We start from the raw sequence: 21,372 nt of genomic DNA, 5'->3' as shown, positions 1-21,372 counted from the left end.
AAAATAAACAACCAAACCCTTACCTAGAAAAACCATTTTACTGTCAACAGATAATATGACTGAGAGGCCATCGAGTCTGAAAATGTAAGATACTTGTGACAAAAAACAACTTCCTTTTATTGCCTCAAATGTGTGTAATGTCATAGCTTTTCTTTCCAGTAGTGACTGGAGGTGAGTATGTGAGTGCCATACCACACTCATACAACAAACTTCTGTGAGTATGACAGCCGTACTGCACATTATACTGGATGCGTCTATACGAGATGCACATTAATGAGCAGTATCCTAATAACTGCACAGTAACGTGCCAGACAAAAACCATGCTAATACGCTACTGCACAATAAACATCACAAACCCACCCATGTTTTGGGACTACTCCACAGTAGCACAACCTACTGCAAGAAGCACAGTAGCATAAGTTAGTACTTCATTATGCAAACATTAAATTAAAAGTACAGTAACTAGAGAAGTAGGGTTGGAAGGCACCTCCAGTGGTCATAGAGTCCAACCTTTTCCTAAAGCAAGATCATCCCTATCCAAACCATCCTATATCCATAATCTAAACTCTACCGAAGCCTATCCTCAACCCTGACACAACACAGACATAAACACCCTAACCTGCAACAGGTAAAGCAGGGGAACCACAGCAGCCAACATCCTGCTTATATGAAATGTTGTCAACACATTCTCAAAACATCCCAGGAAGAGGGCCATGCCCCCTACTACAGAAGGCAAAAACCCTCAGTCCATACCAATCTGACCATAGGGTAAAATCCCTTCCTAACACTAAAATGGTGATCCGTCTGGCCCCGAGTGGAGGAGCATGACCCTCTAGCCAGGAACCTCTGACTTTGGTCCCAGCAGGAGCATTGGCACATACCAGTCAAAGTCCCCAGCCTTGGCTGTAGCCAGCACCTAAGGAAGGCTTAAAACCACTCTTGACAAATGTAGCAGAAAGAGGGAGAGGGGAAGGGAGACAACAACCAGTAAAACCCAGAAGCATGGGAAATATCCACAGTAGAACACAGACATAGCTTTTCTTAAACCTCATCCACCTTTTCTTAAACCTGTAGATCATCCACAATCAGTGGCTCTTTAACCTCTTCTTACAGTGATGCAGAGTCCACAACTTCCCTAGACATCTATTCCACTTCCTCACTGTTCTAACAGTGAAGAACTGTTTCCAGATATCCAATCTAAACTTACTTTGCAACTTCATGACAAAAAAGGTGTCTTTCCTTTTCTTTATGGCAGCCCTTCAAGTATCTGAAGACTGCTATCATGTCCCCTCTTAAGTGCCTTTTCCTCAAAATGAACATGCCCATCTTCTTCAACATCTCCTCATATGCCTTGGTTTCTAAGACAAGAAAAAACCTCTCCTCATGTATCATCTTTGTTGCCTGCCTCTAGACCCTCTCTAACTTCCCAGCATTCTTTTTAAAATATGGAGCCCAGAACTGTGCACAGTACTCCAGATAAGGCCTAACTAGCATCAAGTAGAGAGGGCTTATCACCTCCCATGTCTTGCATCTAATGCTTCTCTTGATACCAAACTGCATTCACCTTTTCTGCAGCTGCATCACACTGCAGACTCATTGAGTTTGTGGTCTACCAAGACTCCCAAGTCCTTTTTTAAAGGGCTGCCATCCAGCCAGATGTCACCCATTTTACATATGTGTTTTTTGATTATTCCTCCAAAGGTGTAGCACCTTGTATCTGTCTGCACTGACCTTCATTCTGTTAACTGTAGCCCAGCTTTCCAATCTGCAAGCAGCTGGGTTAAACTGCAACAGGGAGGGACAGGCTGACCATTAAGCCCAAGAGGAAACACCTGTGCCTGACTGGGGAGTCACCTGACCAGAAGGGGCAGTGCTCCAGAGCATATAAGCCCAGCAACAGAAGCAAGGTGGGTAGTCTGACCCCAGCATGGTGTAGGGAGCAGAGCTCCCAGGGAGTGAGGGGCTGAAAGAGGCAGCTTGTCAAGCACCTAAGCCACCCATAGGAGCTGGGAGGTAAGAGCCCACAGGGTGGTAGAGCTTGCTGGAAGGCACAAACCCAGAGGTGGGGAAGATTTTGTTGAAAGTGGTCGCTGGTATTTGTGCTGCATTTAAGTTGGAACCAGAGGACTGGATTGTGGCTACAGGAGCAACATGGAGGTCACAGGGGTGCTGAAGAGGAACCCTGCATAGAGCACTATAGAGGGCAGGGACCATAAGGGGGCTGAACAGCAGCAGAACTGCCTGGTCTGGGTTGGAGACCCAGGCAGCTGAGGGGTACATAAGCAGCCTTGCTCAAGTCAGGGACTCTGGGGGCTGAGGTTTAAGAAAAGCAGCCTTGTCTGGTTCTGGGACCCCAGGGGTCAAGCGCTTCATAAGCAACTCAAAACCTTATCTATCCAGGTATGAGCTCCCTGCAATTTATGGATTAAACTAAACAGGTTTGGTCTGGAGCTGGATGCTTTAATGCCATACTATAAGACTGGCTTAAAGGATAGTCCAATATGTGAGTGTGGCGATGCATCATAGAGGGCTGACCACCTGCTCATGTGTGCAGCATACCCATGCACTCAGGATGCAGGATAGGACAAGGGTCAATGATAAAGCAGTTGAGTGGCTCTGCCACATTAATATATGTAGAGGGCGAAATGAAATGTACGAAAGAAGGAAGACAAGATCGAAGATAGATGATCCCCTAAGTTGTATCCTCCATTTTCTGGAAGAGAAAGTTGTCCTTCACACAAATTAGGAACCAACTTGACTTTTTAGGTTTGGCTGCATTGTTTTTTTTAGCGGATGTCCAGAAATTGAAGTCTCCCATTGGTACCATCCCATAGCTTTTGGATAGATTTGTCACCTGCCTGAAGAGTGCCTCATTCAACTCCTCTTTCTGATTTGGTGGCCTATAATAAATCCCCACCAATATATCAGTGCTGCATCTTTCACCTTGTTGCCAGCTGTGGCCATTTTCAAGGGGCCTAGCAGCTAAGCTGCAAAAGTGCTGCTAAGCACAAAGCCCAAAACCTGTTTCCAAGTAACAGCAGTTTGAACCTCTGCAGATGTGACAACTAACCTGGTCAGCAAGTAGAAGAAATCATCACACACAATTAAACAAAGCACAAGGCCTAAATGAAGATAAGAGAAGACCATACATTAAATAATCCATATATGCTATACCATAGCTTTACTTTAAAATAGTAGTAGTAGTAGTGATTGATGTAACCAAATGTATTATATGTTATTTTTCTATAATAGATATATTTTTGTTAACATGCTTACATAATTTATAAAACAAAAAAAGCCTGTCTGATAAGACCATATAGTAAAGTAAAGAAGAAACAGGAACAGCATTCCACAATAGGGAAGGAAAGGAGATAAGAAACCCTCCTTCTTTCCCAAGGATATAAATTCCAACCAACTGACATCTTCCAAGTCCACAAGAGATCTGGTTCAGTCCAGTTCCAAAAGTTTCAGTGAAACAAAGAAATTTAAATAAAACCAATCAGGGGTCATTTATTAGAATATTAAAACCAGCCACCTATAAATATTGGGTACAGGCTGGAGGGAAATTTGGAGAACTCAGCAAATTTAAGATCTGATGCCAATCTGCGTGCCACCCTCCTCCCATCTCTCGAGTCTCCCCAGTCAGTATAGGTTAGAATCTATGTTGTGCTGTTGTGGGTACCCAAATAAATTCTGGGATTAATGTTTGTTCTCAAGTTTTAAGATGCAAGCAAATAAAAGGTTGGGCCTCTTTTATAAGTAGCTTAAAAACAAGGTTACCTGTAATCTAGGTAACAACTTTTCGTTTTCACCCAAATGCATTCTGCTTTGCTGTCTTCTTCCTCCTGAATCAGAGAACAAGTTTTTCTCCCAACCTTTTTTCCACCGCCCTTTCTCCCAACCCTGTCTTTTCAAAACAGTGTAACCCTCAGTGTTGATATTCCAGTCATAAGAGCTGTCCCGCCAGGTCTCTGTGACACCATTCAGATCATAGTATTTTTCACAGGCTACAGCTTCCAGCTCATCTTGTTTATTTCTCATCTCTCTCACATTTGCATACATGCATCAGCTGTGTTTTGCAGTTTGACCTACTTGCTTCCTTTTTGTGCCACTTGTTGAAGTCCTTTAGCAATCTGGCCCTTTTCCAGAGTTCAGTTGCTTCTTTATGTCCTTTCTCCTTTAATAAATTTATCTGAGCTTACATACTGCTTAACTTCAAGGCACTACTGACAATACAATGCATAAGAATAACAATGCTGGACTGGGGCAGCTTCAGTTTATAAGACCATAAAGTTAATACAGTACTTTGCTTAGACAGTTCACATGAATTTGTTTAGAACTATTTATATAAAGAGTAACATTAGTACACAATTCATATTGCAAAACCCACTTTGTCTACAAGGTAAGAATTTCTACATTCCACAAATCACACAATAAAAGGAAGTAGCAGGTAGCTAAAGATCAAACCATCTCATGTGATACCCAAAATGCTTCTGCATACCTGGCCGGCACAAATCCCCATGCTGTTCTTTTTCACTGGCATACACTTCCATACACCAAGCATGGTATGCAAACGAAAAAAGATCTTCTATCTTCGAAGGAGGGCGAATGGCATTGTTCAGTCGCTTAAGCCACTCCTGACACTGCTCAAACGTAGAGAACTGACACCTGTTCCAGAATCAAATATACCTTTATTAATTTTCAGTCAAAGTTAATTGGGTCTAAAACTGTGATGAACAGCTAGCTTCAATGTAAAACAAAGATAAGAATAAGTATCTCATCTGTAATTATTTCAGCTGCTGCTACGTACATTTTACTGGAAAGTAAAAAAAAAATTAATGTATTGATGTTATAATTATTAATATAACAATATTTCCCATTTCTTTTGTATGTGTCTCTGACATTCTTCAGGGGCAAACATCAAGGAAAAAAATCTCCATCATTCCAATGACAGGGCTTTAAAACAAATGGCCCTGGATCCTTGACAGTGTCTCAACCAAAAATTTATCACACATGAAATTACATGTATGGCGAGCCTAATCTTGGAATTAACAAATAAACCAAGAGACTCTTATCCTTGTCACTCAAGTCCTAAATCAGCAAGGTGCTTATGCATGTGTTCAATTTAAAATATATGAGCAGTCCTACTGACTTCAATGACATCGTTCATGTCCACAAAAATAGGAATGTGTTTAAGTGTCTTGTTGAATCAAGGCAAAGGGGAGTCATATTACACATATTATAATGTATTAATGATATTCCTACAAACAATAATACCTTAATAATATTGAAGCTCTCTCTCAATACAAGTGATGCCTGTAAAGCGGGAGGGGGAGAGGGGGAGGGGGGAATTACTGGTGAGTTTTAAGGCGCTGAGGAATCCAATCCATGCTCTGCCAGTTTTTTCCACAGATATGATAAATGGTGCCTTGGGGGAAGCACAACTGTTGGCCATGATGTTGTGTGCTTTCCTTCTTCTGTCGTTTCTCAGCTTCCTGAGCAAGATGATTCTCTTCAAAAGTGGGCTGTAGCTTGATGTATGATGCAGCACCATTGAGACCTGTTACCAGCCAGCATTTCCCAGTTTGTAGGGTTCATGCCACCCTTCTTAAGGTATGCTTTCAGGGTGTCCTTTTAGCATTTCCTCTGTCCTCCTTGGGTCCTCTTACCATGACTAAGTTGAGAGAAGAAGACTTGCTTTGGGAGACAAGTGTCAGCCATCTACACACAGTGGCCAGCCCAGCAGAGTTGATGTTTCATGATCTTTGCCTCAATGCTGGTTATGTTAGCTGCAGAGAGGATGCTGGCATTGGTGCAGTGGTCTTCCTGAGGCAAAGCTGATGGAACCATTCCAGGCACTTGAAATGGCTTCGGTATGTCACCTGCATCTGACACCCATAAAGGAGTGTGGGGATAACTCCAAGGATCTTAGTTTCCATCTGCAGATCTTGGTCAGCAAAGACAAAGCGAAACAGCTTACAGAAGGAAACACTGGCAGAGCAAATCTTATGTTCGATTTCCACATCAAGACTGACTGACTGGAGAGGTGGTTGCCCAGGTATGGGAAATGCTTGACGTTTTCCAGGGGTTCTCCACCAGTGATAATTTTTGAGGAGAGCAGGGCAGCTTGTATTAGGACAGGCTGATGTAGCACCTTGGTCTTCCCAATGTTAAGTGAGAGTCCCAGGCTGTGATAGGCACCGGAGAGAATGTCAAGTGTAGACTGCAAATCAGTCTTAGTGTGCGCGATGATAACACAGTCATCAGCGTACTGAAGGTCGGTGATGCCAATCTTGGTAACTTTCATTTAGCTGGAGGCACCACAGTTTGAAAAGCTGTCCGTGCAATCAATACTTAATCCCAATTCTGGGATGAAGGTAGTCACAGATGAGCAAGATAGATGGAAAAAAGGACTGGGGCGATGATGCAGCTCTGCTTGACACCAGTATGGATGGTAAATGGGTCTGTCTCTGATCCATTGCAAAGGACTGTGGCGATCATCCCATCATGGAGTAACCCGAGGACACTGATGAACTTCAGTGGACAACCAAACCTAGCCAGCACCTTTCATAAGGCTTCGTGATTAATCAAGTTGAAGGCCTTGGTTAGGTCAATGAATGCCATAAACAGTTCCTGGTGCTGCTCTCTACACGTCTCCTGGATCTGTCATGCAACAAAAATCATGTCAGTGGTACCTCAAGATGATCTAAAAGCCACACTAGGATTCTTGAAGGAAATCTTCAGCAAGGTGGAGGAGGTGATTCAGCAGGATGTGAGTAAGAATCTTCCCAGCAATGGAGAGCAGGTCAATACCTCGGTAGTTCCCACACAAAGATTTGTCCCCTTTCTTGAAGATGGTCACAAAGTTAGTGTTCTTTAAGTTGGTGAAAACTTCCTTGTTAACTCATATTTTGATGAGAAGTTGGTGAATTTTTTGCGCTAGTGCTGTTCCGTCAGCTTTGAAAACCTCTGCAGGGATGTCATCTGGGTCTGGCACCTTGTTGTTCTTGGTCTGAGTGATGGCACACAAGACTTGCTTGAAGGATAGGGGACTAGCAAGATGTTCTCTATTACTGGGTGTTGAAGGATGGTGGCAGCTGAGACCTCAGAGTCATGGCTGCGTATAGTCTTGAAGTGCTACTGCCAGAGTTACTTGATCAATATATTGTCTGTGAGACGGTTAGAACCATCCTGGGATTGCAAAAGGGTTGGGTCATTGGAATGTGGCCCATGGATGGCTTTTATTGCTTGAAAGAAGCTTCTCATGTCACACTGGTCAGCAAAACTCTGGATCTCCATGGCCTTCACTTGCCACCACTAGTTCTTGATGTCCTATAGCCTCCTCTGAACTATAGCTTTAAGCCAGTGGTAAGCCTCTCATTTTTGCTGGCTAGAGGGTTCATTTTGCCAGCTACACCGAGCACTCTTCTGATGGTTAAGTGTTAGGATTTTCTCATTATTCTCATCAAATCAATCTTAGAGACAGTAAGCAGAGTATCCAATTGATTCAACACATGCCCTGTGAATAACATTCTTAAGCTCCTCCCAGTGTGCCTGGACATCCTTGATGTCATCAGGTAGGTCAGAGAGCTTCTCACTAAGGCATTGCTGAAGAGCCTCGCATCTAGCTTGGTCTTGGAGTGCCTTGATGTTAAATCTCTTCTACATTTCTTTTGGTTGCACACAGCATTGTGGTGCAAACTGGAGATCAATCATGGACATGACTAAATGGTGATCTGTCTAGCAGTCATCTGCACCTCTCAGGACTCGGGTGATACACACATCGGTACGATCACGGGTTCTGATAAGAGCACCGCTGAAGTGAAGGTGGCCGTGGCACTGGCCCTGCACCTCCGTGTGCCAGGTGTTGTGCAGATGGGGCTGCAGTCCCCCAGTGCCATGGGCTGGGGCTGGGGGAAGGCATGGGTTCTATGCCACCCCTGGCTGCCCACCCACACCACTGCCAGCCCCATCAGGGTGGGGCTCTCATCCCATCCTGTCCCAGTGGTGCTGGTGCCAGTGGTCACCTGCAGATGGCAGGGAAGTGGGAGCAGGACCACCCATGGGGCCTCCTGGCAGCAGCCGGGCCTGGGAAACTGCTGCTGCTGCCGCCCACAGGGAGGGAGGGAGTTGAGCTGGGCTGGGGCTGCCCAGCCAGGCAGTGCCTGGTGCTTGGGACCTCCACAGTCGCAGGCAGCTTCCCATGTGGCTCTGCTGTTCTCTGCAGTGCTGAGTCATACACGCTGGGCTGCAGAGGCCCCAGGGGAGGGCAGCATGGTGGGGAGCAGAAGCCTGAAGTGGGCAGTGTGCAGCCCCTGCCCCACACAGATGTGCGCGCATCGTGGTGGGAAGCAGCACCCCCCCTCCCGCCCACAGAAGACAGGCAGCAGGGGAAGGAGCTGGGCTCTGCTCTGCTGCAGCAGCTACTGCCTCCTGCCAAGGGCAGGGGGCTGTGAACTTGGGTCCCTGGCCCCACAGCCCTGGCAGCTGGGATCCCACTCTGACAGGGCTAGGGAAGCAGGAACTGTAGGTGGGGGGCGAGAGGCACCAGCAGGGCTGGGGGATTGTGGAGGGGAGTAAGGGGCAGGAGCAGGGCTGGGGGGTTTGCGTGGAAGGGAGGAGTGAAGGGTACAAAGAGGGCCAGGGGGTGGTTTGGGGGGGGGGGGGCACCTTTCATTTTAATAATGGATTTGGGGGGCTTTATCACAGAATTTGCAATTTTATTTATTTATTTATTTATTTATTAATCAGGGAAAACCTGGATCCCTGCTGATTATGACTGTAGCATACAGGTTGTTACTGAGCTTGAGGTAAGAGTCATAAGGCATTCATTAATGTCCACAGGGAGTTCTGAAAGCTGGCTGACAATCTTGTTCTTTATGGCAAAGCCAACCCAGTGAATACACTTCTCTTCAAATGCCTTTCCTTTCCAAAAAAAGGTGTAGCCACCTCCTTCTTTCAGCTGGCCTTCTTCAGCCCCACAAACAGTAATACATTTTCTGATTGAACATAGGGAAATACTCCCACTGACAAATGTACTTACTTGAAGCCAACATGGACAAACCCTGGTGTCTGCAGCCCTAATTTTCTCTCCCTCCCTCACATCTTAAGCTGTTTCTTCCCTTATTTGTATTTTACTTCAGTGGAAGCATAAAAAAATATTTTTGTCATTTGAGCTTTTTGTCATTATGACAGAACAGAAACAGCACGTGAAAATTAACAAGCAGGTCCTGTCCACAGGAGACACTAGCCTGCCAAACAATATCTCAAATTCACAACAGCAGCAAGCCTTTTCCAAGCAGTTACCTTCACGTTATGGAATAATGCCCGAAACAAGCACAGTGAAATATAGGTTTGCTCACATTCTTGATTATATCACTTGGACAAATTTTTAAGATGCTTACACTTATTTTTGTGTGTAAGCACTTTGTAAATATGGTATCTATGCCTTAAAACACAGTGTCTATGACGGTCCCAAAGTACAGGAGTTAGCATTTTCTTGGGGTTTCTCTTCTATGCAGATTAAAATTTAACTGCATTCATTGATACCAACAGTATGTGTCTCTACTAAATTAATTAATACCTTTAAATTTGCTTTCTGATTTCTGAAATGTTTACACTCTGGAATAACATTCTTGTAAAGCTGGTATTAAATTACTTCAATTTCAACATTAAAATTCCAAATAAGGATGATCTTTCCCATGACAAATATACAATACAGTTAATTTACCCTGTATTTTCACCACAATAAATTTACTCCATGTTAAGAAACAGATAAACAACTAGCTGTCTAAGAGAACGGAGACACGTAACATTTGAAATGCTTCAGTTACCTTTGAAGTGCTTCAAAGAGTGAGGGGACAAATGCATACATCCTTTGAAGCACTCTGAAAATGACAGAAGCGATCCAAAATAATCTTGGAGGAGACCACTACTGCTTGGAAGCACTTCAAAATTAAGCACTTCCTGTTACATGTGCAAGCTCTATGGAGTGCGACAGGGAGGTCTCAGTCCTCCAGTATGCCACAGTGCTCTGTTCTGACCCTTTGCAAAAGGGGAGGGAGGGAGGGAGAATGGAGCAGACCATCAATAAGGCTGCTTACAGATGTCAAAAAAACCACAAACAAAACAATGCTTTACTTTAAGGTTGGTCTCCCCCCCAAGAAGAGGCATTGCATTAGTTTGACCCGACTTGTCAAACTTTCATTCACAGATTCATAGAAGTTTGGGCTAGATCGGACCTCGGTAGATCACTGAGTCCGACCCCCTGCCCTGGGCAGGAAAGAACGGTGAGATGACCCCAGCCAGGTGCATGTCTAGCCTCCTCTTAAAGACCTCCAAGGTAGTGGGGATCACCACCTCCCTTGGAAGCCCATTTTATATTCTGGCAACCCTTACTGTAAAGAAGTTCTTCCTGATGTCTAACCTAAATCTGCTCTCCATCAGTTTGTGGCTGTTGTTCCTAGTTATTCCAAGGGATGCCCTTGTAAACAGAGCATCTCCTATTCTTTGCTGTGCCTGGGGCCCTGATGAATTTGTAGGCAAACACAAGATCACTTCTCAGTCTTCTCTTGTGGAGGCTGAAGAAATCCAGGTCAACGTCTGTGTAGATTGCGTGCTTCAGCAGGGCTTTTTGGTGCTTTTATCGGTCAGCGCCCTAAATGTTCTTCTGTCTGCTCTGCCTCCAGTCTCCTGAAATGGCCACTCCTGATTTTGGAGAGGAGAAGGCCATTCCAGAGGAATGGAGGTGAGTACATGGGAAAGTACTCACTGACAGTTGGCTCAGCTCTGCTGGGGGAGTGAAACCACAGAATGTGCTACTGCATGCAGCAATGGCAATTTTGAAGTGGTCTAGCCAGAAGGATTCAGTTCCATGCTGTAAGTCTGTGTACATATGAAGTCCTCCATTTCTGAAGCCCTTCAAAGTACAACTATATTTGAAGTGCTTCAATGCAACATCTTTCCATAGCGTAAAGCTATTCGCCTGCTGTAGGTGGTATTACAATACCTGACCATTAGGTGGCAGGGAAGCCAGCAAAGGTCTACCCTGGGATGAAAATGGAGAGAGGAGCAGACACAGGACACCTCCTACATAGTAATTTTCCCACATAGTAAAGTTACTAAACCTTTTTCACGGGGGAACTTTACCCTGGATTTAAGTAATTTACTGTGTAGCAGGGCTGTGCCATGCATCCACTCCGTTTTTTAGATATTTAACACAGACTGAACAACAAACTAAGACCTATAAAATCAAATTGAACAACAAAGCACGACCTATAAAATCAAATTAGTCCCCACCACAATGCTATATATTAGGAAACAGTTTACATATTGAATCTTCTCCAGTAGGGTTGGACTTGATTCTATTGTAAAAATGTATTGCCAGCAAATGTTTGAATAAAGAGATATGGTCCCTTCTTACTAATGAATGAAATAAGAGTGAAATTGATTTCAAAATAACTGAAAACATGTATTGCCAAACAGGGTTACAAAATCTCTGCTACCTAAGGTCTGTTCAGTTTCCAGCACTAGAAAGACTTCTATAAAGAAATAACTTCCACTATTCTGAACTGTAACAAAGAGTACAGACCCAATACCTATCCTTCTTTCAAAAATGTCCAGCTACAATACACAGAAGAGAATCTTTCTGTGAAAAAATGTATGCAAAATAGAAGAAAATATTTTCCATAAAATGTCACAGCCATCCACAGCTTGTGGAAATGCAGGGTTACCTCATACTTAGATTTCATTTTCTCTGGGATGAAGTTACCTTTCCATCTTACAGAACAGTCTGCACATACCTGATAACCTTGCAGTCTTTGCAAGTCAAATGAAGCTGAAAGATATCCCGGCATTCAACGCTTTCTATAAGCTGTAATGGAACCTGTAATTAAAAAGATTAAATGAATTTATTCCAGGAAGTACTGACCATGTCGTTTTTTAGTATGTCCCACAAATAGTTATTAGAGGCCTATATGGAAAGAGAGAGCTATAAACATAACTTCTACAGCAATGAGGTAGTGAACTACTCTATAAATAGAGCTAAATTCTTCACTCCATTTTTTCTTCAGCCAAAAGAACTGTGTAAGTTCACATGAAAACAGCTGAAACCACATTATATCATAGAGAACACTGAAGGAGAGGGAACATATGCGTAGGCAAAGATAAGAAAAGAAAGCCACAAGCTCCATTCTTAAGGAAATAACTTGTTTCCTTCGTATTGGTCCTTTGCTTGGGGCTTTAGGGACTATAAATATAAACCCTGGTGCTGAAAAATGAAATGCAAATTGGTGTTAGAGTGGCAAATCCCTTTAATAGGCAGCTATGTTCCAGATGCTTGTTGTATGTAAAGTACTCCATATTATTTTTAAAGAACAATCACTAGGTCTTTATAAGATTAACCTCAAGACCCTTGCTTAAGTATGCTAAATTTTAAAGTAACATTAGCTTGTAGCATTATTTTGTATGTAACAAGCAGCAGCTTGATAGGATAAAGTGTGCAAGATGTAAAGACGAAAAATAAGGGCATAGGATGAAAATATTAGGGCTCCATTTAGACCAGCCTAATAATTTGGGATCTTTCTTAGGATAGCCACATGCTTTCCTTCTCAAATACAAATTGTGGGTAAATGGATAAATGCTAGCATTCAACTGTGCACTTGCCTAGATACAAAATGCAATTAAGGAATTTAACAAAAACTTGAAGTGTAATAAAATTATATTAAAATATGTAAAAGTATATGAAATAGTACAGGAAAGCAATCAGATCTCACCCACTGAGACCTCTGAATGGAAAGCTTGCGAGTGAAACTTTAAAATGCCCTATTATTTTCACCTCATAAGAGATGGATGGTCCAGTGATTAGGGTGTTAACCTAGGGCTTGGGAGAGAGCTGGATTTAATTCCTTGCCCTGCCACAGGTTTCCTAGATGACCTAATACAACTTATTTAGAGACAGATCCAATAAGGGACTTACAGCAACTAAAGCAGGACTTACATGGAACTCAAAAACTTAAATGCAAAATTCTGATCCTAAAAACCCAGCTCAGCTACTGCTTAACCTTTGAGGCAGCTAAACTCTTAAGGTACCTCCCTCTTGATTTGGAAGTTCTGTAGGTGTAGAGTTCTGCTTCTGCACATTTTTTTAAATTAAATTTTCCATATTCCAAGCCAAATTAGCCAAAACAAATTCCAAATCCATGAGTCAGTCCAGAACCATAAATGTGGCCCTACTACCAACAAACATCCTTCACCCCCATCTGGGGCTTCAAATATTTCCAAAACCTTTGGTGGGCATCCTACTTGCAGGCCCAAGCCCGGAGGCTTGGGGTTCAGATGCCCCAAGTTTTGCTTGCCCTTAGCCATAAGGCCGCAGGAGCAAGCTAGGGAGGAGTCTCGCCTTTCCATAAAGTGGGCATAAAGCCAAGACCTTCCCACTCCAGCAGTTAAGTGAGAGGTTTACTATACATTACCTTGGCAGGTACTATCCCCGTGTCAGGACAGCAGTCTTCCCCAGGTAAGACTAGGAAGACCGCCTCAGTGGTCATGGTGTTTCCCTTGCCAGGCAAGCATAGGACTATGCTTTATCTGAACCCACAAGAGGCCGAGAAGCTTCCATACGTATCCACAACTGCCCCAGTCTAAGCAGTTTAGCACTTGACTAAGACTTAACACCAACTGAGATACAGGCATTCAGCAGTTCTCTATTCAAGTCTCTTGAGCAGCCTAATCCAGCAGCCACCCTCCAAGCACATGTAATACACACTATAGGGACTGAGACCCACCAAAAAAGCAGCTTTGGCTCCTTTCTTTTTAAAATACTTGTAATGGTGCTTAACCATTACATAACACCTTATTGGTTACACTCACCCAGCAAGTAGGAGGCTGGGATTCAAGGTCTTCCTTAGCCAGAGAGAGTTTGCGCTTACAACACCAACCTCCCCAAACACAATATAAGCTAGCCTGGGTGGGAATCTTCTCCATCCCTCCTGCTGAAGCTATACTATTATGCAACAAAGAATAACAGATTAGTTGGGAGAGAAAAAGGGACCTCAGGCAGGAATCTTATGCTGAATCCTAACTGTTAGGGCACTGAGCTGGGAAGGAAGTGTTTTTGGTTCCTGTCCTATGTTCCAGAACTCTATGTATTTTACATTCAATAGTCATAGGGCTGACTCAGGTGCCTCTGTTTGTCATAGGGCTGACTCAGGTGCCTCTGTTTCTGAGAAGGAAGGAGTTCAGAGGTACTGCTGAAATTATCATTTCATTCTGGCTAGCTCTGGCCAGCTCCTCAGGCAGCATGTCGATTTTTTGAATTGCCCTTCTTATTTATTTTATAGGGCACCTAAGTGTTAAATGCTGGGTTCTAGATTCCACTCTGGGGCACTACCTAAAAGTTTGGCACTGTAGCACCTATGTGTCGCAGAGTTTACTTTATGGATGCTAAAGTTCATCTAGTCCATCTCTCTGTCTCAGTTCCCTATCTAAAATGGGAAAAACATGGAGGTCAGATAAGAATGATAGATAGATACTTCGTATTGTTGCCACAGCTGTTTCTCTTGCTTAAAATTATGATCTTTTCCACTTACATTCCCACTGATTTAAACATGCAGGCCAGAAAGGTTCTCCTGAAAATTACATTTAATAAATGATGAGAATAATATGGATGTGCAATGGAAGAACCCCCTCCTCCATTTTGTAATGGAGTTGTTTTTTAAAGTCCTTCCTTCCAAATTAGCCTCATTTACAATGAACTACTCATAAGGCACCATAAACCTATACAGCACTATGACAAAGAAGATATAATTTCCTTGAATGAAAGAGTTTAGTCTAGGTGATTTCTTCTCAGTTCATCTCAGCTTCTGTTCCTCCCTTCTTTCAAGGCCTTTCTTCCAAACCCCATCTAGAATAGACAAGTTTCTGCATCCCTGTACTACATCCCATTCCCTCTCCTACTCTCAATACTCTCCTTACCCACAATTTCTCCTTCCTCTGCTTCTGAGAGTAGCTCTACAGTATTTGTCACCTTGTATTTCAAGGCCATCCTTCTGTTCTACCCCTCTCCAACTGACCCTTTCTTCAACAGCCACACTCTTCCCTCTTAACAATCTTTAGTTTTAACATTGATCTCCCAATATTTTTCTATGCAATCTGGTATCTGTTCTTTCAAGCAACCATTCATATTACTCATTTTTTTCTCTTTCTCTATAATTTATCCTCTAGTTCTCTTCCACCTACATCTATTTTTCAATCCCCTTTCCCCATCTCCTATATTCTTTTTCCTAGAAAACTATTCCATGCCAAATTATCCTTCCTCATTCTCCCATTCTTTCCTGAAGATGACCTTCCATTTCCATCAAGCTTTTTTTTCATGCTGAAGCACACAGCAAATCAGACACACTCATTGAGGTTAGTCTGCTCTTCAAAGAGCCATCAGTTACATAAGCAGGCAGTTCACTACACAATGATATCTAACTAAATAAAGCAGTGGAGATGCAATCATTTTTATTTTTCTTTAAAGTAAACATGCATTGATATCAAAGGCCAACAATATCATATTGCAAAAGGTACTGCAGCATCATGCTCTTGTTGTTTCTGCTTTATCCTCTTTTAAACACTGGCAATATTTTAGAACTCTAGTGAGCATTTTCAAATTGAATAAAGTTATTTCTCTTGAGTTTCTGAAGCTGGCTTTGGTTTAATGGCATTGTAGGAGCTCTCTCTTGGGAAACCAAATGGTGATATATAAGTAGGATAAGAAAATTTGAAGACACCAACTGAACCAACTTTCAAGTAAAGGTCAAGTGAGGGAAAGCTCACACAGACTTAGACAATAATTAAAGCTACAAAACTTTTTCCATCTTTCCATTCTTGCTCTTCTCTTGTACAATACCCCAAATCTACTATAGATGGAAAAGCCATTGGAAGAGGTTAAATGCAAGTTTTGGTTCCCTAAATACACTGAAATTATACTCCTCTACAACAAACTAGCCAAACTAGCTTACAGGAGGAAAAAGCAGTGAGAAAGAAACAGTTCCCAGCTGCCGTAGTTCAATTCTTTCCTTAAGAGCCAATCAAGAGAGATCAGCCTGGGAATTCAAGTTTGGATGTGCACTCAAAGTGCCATTGTTGGATTTACAAATGATCCCTTGGATGAATTTAAGTCAACACTTTTGAAAGTCACAATTCCATCAGCTTATGCATGGTCTGTTGGGTCTTTTCTTTTTCCACTTAAACCACCATGTTCCTACTGCTATGCTAAACTACGAATTTATCCAGCGAAAGGACTCATGCGTACAGCCATTTTATGCTGTGTTGCAAGGTGAGCATCATCAACACTCTGTTTTGTTCCAAGCACAGGTGCAGCAAGTGATCTAGCAGCATTGTGCTACTTACTGAGATTTCACAAGCATCGGATTGACAGAGAGTCTATTAAATTGTAAACAAAAAACAAGGTTAAGATAAAAACCAAAGACTGGAATTGGGCATTTTTTTTAACTGGATTCCATCTCCTCCACACAGTTGCCCTTGCTAAAGTGCAAGTAATTGACATGCGTATTGCATTCTCAGGAAGCCCAGTTCTATGGCTGCTGCTGGGAGCAGCTCCCACTTACTTCAATAAAAGTTGCTTGCCTGAAGCAGCTGCAGAATTAGGCTCTGGAATTCATTCCATTAAAAAATACTGCATCCAGCGTAACACACTATAAGAAGGTACTTATGGAAGAGATCTTCTTTCCTTATACACAGTATTCCTCTTCAATGGGGTGGGCAGGTTGTTAGCTTGTTCAGCACACTAACATCTCATTTAGGACACTAATTCTTACACAAGTTGAAACATACAGCACACTCAATACAATTAAAATATAGTTAACAACTTAATAAACCTCTACAAGTTATGAAAAGGGTTTTCTTTTTTGTTATGGGTAATCAGTTCTTTAAATTCTTCCTGGCCATGAAAACAATAGGAAAGAATTGAGGTAAGTTGGAGCAACAGTACTCAGTATATGTTTAAGAATTATTCCAAATTACAACACTGTAAAAATGGCACTTAATTACTTCGTATATTTTTTATCCCTCATAGGTCCTCCATGTCCTGCCAAACCAGAGTAAAGATACAAACAAGCATACATTCAAGTTGCAGGAGAACAAGCTGTATTCTATTCTATCTCTTATATTATCATGATAAATTTCATCTGAATCCTTATGCTTACTGAGGATATAGGAAACAGAACTATCATCACCTGAAGTATCAGATAGAATTTCCAGTTCTGAGGGCATAAAACTTGTAATTTGTGCACTGAACAGATCAGATATAATTGTCATGGAGGCAAAATATATGTGGAGACACCATCGTTAAGTTTACATACCTATTGCTGACTATAACCAATAAATGTTTAATTAAAAAGAAAATTTTAAATATTACTGAACAAAAATGCTAAATTGACTTCCCTTGAAACATGAAATCTTTTTATTCACAGGAAGGCAGGGGTGGCAAAAGCATTTCATGAGGTACCCCAATCCTGATACACTGGCCATTTCTATGAACTGGTGCTTTGTTTCTATGTTTTTCTCTAAGCTCTAGGGTTTCAACTACAGGCTCTTTTGCTGAGATTGTAAGTTGGTGTCAGACCATGGTAATGTTTTTAATAATATGAAGAACAATCTACTAGGAAATGCCCAGACCACCCATCAATTTTGCATGACACAAAATACCTTTCAGTTTCTAATTATTTTCAGATGTTACATTGGAACTCACATGGTGAACTAGAAGTGAAAGGGTTATTTCTTATTATCAGTGCCATGAACCAACCAGACCCACCATTTATTTTAAAGAAATGATTGTCATTGTCTATAAAAATGTATTTTTCACTAAAAGTGATTTTTTTTTTTTTTTAAATCAAAGGGCACTTGAATTTTTTTTAATGGAAAGAATATAAACTGGTGTTAGATATTTGCAATTTTTGGTAAAATTTTGAGCTAGACTCTTCCATGCAGAGAAGCTATTCTGTATCACCACATGTGGTAAAATCAAGCCATACAGGGATAGATGCAGGTACACCCCTTTCGCTGTGCGATGCACATGTAGTGAATTGAGCTCATCAGCACAGCTGAGGCCCAAACCTGCACTGGCAAGACTGGAATTCAGGAGATGAATGCCACTATTGCTTACCCCCACTTTTCTCCTACCAAATTGAGTGGCAGGCAAGAGGATGGGGAGGTGAATGGCATTTACCCCCTGGGTTCTGAAGCCATACAACCAGGCTTCAGCCTCAGCTGTACTGATAAGCTGGTGAGCTTAGAGAGCTCAGTGAACATGTGCTACACATCCCAAGCCATACAACAAGAACAGAAGACCCCAAGATGATCATCTAGTTCAGGGAGCAGCAACCTCTTATAAATGGTGGGATGCCACTTGTGACCCAGTTGCCACTGCAGGTCACCAATCCCCCTCTGCCACCATTGGCTATGCCTTCCTTTAGCAGCATCCAAGCTGCATCCTTTTGCATGCCATTGCCTCCACTGCCAGTTCTTGTCCCCAATAGCAGTGGGCAGGGCAAACAAGGCAGCACAGCTAAGCAGCACCTGCCATAGGGGATAAGAGAGAGTAATAAGGAGGGCTGAGGAAGGGATTGGTGATACGATGCAGAGGGATGTGCCAGCATGAGCTGAATGCCACTGATACCCCTTGGCTCCATAGGCTACGCTGGAAGTTTGCAGTCCAGATCTAATCACTTCACTGGCCTTATCTGACCTGTGGGCCTTAAGATGCTAACCTATGATCTATTGCAAGGTAATCTTCTGGGATGTAGGTCCCAGACCACACCATTTTCAGCTGTCAGCAGGGTGGACAAAAGGCAGTACGGCTGCAATAAACAGGATGCAGGTGAGGCTCTTCTATGAATTGCTGATCTCAGGCAGCCATACTGGGATTGCAGTAACAGCTGCAGTAATTTAAACCAGTCTGAAAGCTGCTCTGAATTTATATCCAGAAGATTAGCTCCAGGATCGAAAAAGTAAAAGATCAATATCATACCACTTATTTGCACACATGCACACAAATACTCATGTACCATCTGCCTTGTATGTCCCATAGCTGAAGATCTGGCCCTTAAATTACAATTCCAGAGGCAATTTACAGGTCTCATGATGGGAGAAAAAATAAAAAATAAGACTGATATCCCATATCACCACATTATATGTCCTACAATTAAATATAATTTTATCTTGCTAGAATCCTATGATTATCTTGCTCGGATCCTATGATCCCTGCTGGCTTCCTGCCCCTGGGGCAGGGGGCTGGACTCAATCTTCAGAGGTCCTTTCCAGCCCTAATGTCTATGAATCTATAAGTGGAGGACACCTGTCAAAATTATATTTGAATACCTCTGTTTCTGTCAATTCTGGGATAAGAATGTAAAATGTACTGTTTGTGCTGCTCAACAACTAAGTCAGCATTGGACATTCCCCAAGGATTAATGATTAGCTGACAGCAGTCAATACCATGAATTTCAGCCAGTTAACTTCAATAAATGCCCTGCAATAAAGAGGTGCCTGATAAATTAGTCATCAGAAAAAAATACTGATATTCTGGAATTATTTTGCTGATTTTATCAGACTGCATGGATTACTGCCAGCATTACAGTTATTATCCCAGAAGACTGCTTAACATGTATGACAATGTCAAGACTTTGTACTTGATTTTGTTTGTAGCGAGGCTCACAATACAACATTTTCAAAGATGGGTGCCTTAAGTTAGGCTCCAACACAGGGGTGGGCAATTATTTTGGGCGGAGTGCCGCTTACCGAGTTTTAGCAAGCCATCAAGGGCCACATGACATTCAGCCGGGGCAGATAGATATTGATTTTCTAAACTTTTTAGTGGCCCCGTGGGCCGGATAGAATGGCCTGGTGGGCTACATCCAGCCCGTGGGCCGCATTTTGCCCACCCCTGCTCTAACATATCTGTAAGTACTTATGATTTCCAAAACACAGTTTTATTGGTGGCAACAAAAACTGCTGCTCAGCACAATAGAAGATCAAGCTTCTTATTCAGGTGCCTAAGTATAGAGAGAGACCTCCCAACACCTATGCTCTTTTTACCCCTTCCATTATCAAGTACCCTGAACAGCAGATTCACAATATACTTCATCCTGAATTCTTGCATCTGAATCCAGTTTTGAATGTCTGTACCTTAACAATAGCACGAATGACACTTACATTCACAACAGACTCCTTGAACTTGATGTGAAGTCTGTAATTAGAAAGTGCTATGATGGCATCTTCTGCTCGTCCCACGTACTCTGTGCTCTCACCATGAAGCTCAATGAAGGGGACCTTCAAAATGGAAGGAAAAACCTTTTAGAAATCATGTGCTGAAGACATGCATGTCCTTGTATATGCCCACTCAAGCAGCTCAGGCAGATGCCCAAAAAGTGGCAGCTGATAGCGAGAATCATGGGTTAGTTTTTGTCCAGATATCCTCTGCACCCTTCCTAACTTCTCACAATGTTTTCCTTTGCAACTGAAAACTTCTCTCCTTAGTTAACCCTACAGAGCTAAGAGATATATTTCATTTATTTCTGAGCACCAACAAATAAATTGGTTTTGTTTCAGAAATACCTATATTAAGATATTCCAAAACTTAATGTGTAAGCATCTTGATCTAACAGCAATCCAATTTAGCATCCAAGGTCCTTTATACAGAGAGCTGGGAGAGGTATGTGCTTCTGAGGATGATTTAAAAAAACATAGTCAATAGGAAGCACTAAATTCTGGGGTGTGTTTGCATGTCTGTCCCCTGTAATGAGTTTGGACACCTGACTCAGGCTGAGCATTAAGCACTTGTATTTATTTGAAATCTCTTATACCTCCTACTGTTCCTGGGAGCTGTCACTGTGGTGGTACCTTTTCCCACTAGTTTTGCAATTACAGTACAAGTAAGTAGGAGACAAAAGTTCTAGGTCAGTGGTTCTCAACCTTCTTAGACTCAAGGCACCCCTACCTAACTTGTGAATTGAGGCAGAAAGCAGGGTAGAAATGCACCTTACAGACTAACTAAATCAGAGATGTATACACTTTCATAAGCCAAAGCTCACTTCACCAGATGTTGTGAAAGGACATGCACAGAACAGTCTACCAAATGGAAAGAGTGATTTGAATACAAAAAACAGGGAAGGGGGGGGGGAAGGGAAAAAAGTGCTGGGAGATGCAAACAAAGTAATAATCCTATAGAGATAAAGCAGTCACACAAATGCTAATACAAGATATTATCGTGTCCTGTTACTCAGGTAATGGGCTAAGACTCGATAGTCTATATTAAGACATCCAGTTTATGGGTGATTTGTTGCTCTGCAATTTCACATTCACGTCAGT

The 21,372-nt window shown here is 42.3% G+C and overlaps 1 protein-coding gene across 5 annotated transcripts in view; it reads right to left on the bottom strand.

Moving 5' to 3' along the window:
* MTMR3 (myotubularin related protein 3) overlaps positions 1–21,372 on the bottom strand; it is a 208,261-nt gene that overhangs the window by 83,588 nt on the left and 103,301 nt on the right. For all 5 annotated transcript variants that reach the window (XM_059713592.1, XM_019493674.2, XM_019493673.2 and 2 more), the window contains exons 5-7: positions 20,218–20,334; positions 11,802–11,884; positions 4,502–4,668 (exon numbers count right to left, since the gene is read on the bottom strand). In XM_059713592.1, coding sequence (XP_059569575.1) covers positions 4,502–4,668; positions 11,802–11,884; positions 20,218–20,334 — 367 coding nt within the window. The remainder of the gene's footprint in view (positions 1–4,501; positions 4,669–11,801; positions 11,885–20,217; positions 20,335–21,372) is intronic.

The sequence above is a fragment of the Alligator mississippiensis genome, chromosome 10 (assembly GCF_030867095.1).
Source record: "Alligator mississippiensis isolate rAllMis1 chromosome 10, rAllMis1, whole genome shotgun sequence".
Lineage (NCBI taxonomy): Eukaryota > Metazoa > Chordata > Crocodylia > Alligatoridae > Alligator > Alligator mississippiensis.
Note: the sequence above shows the minus strand (reverse complement) of the source record. Positions and strands in the feature narration are given on the sequence as shown.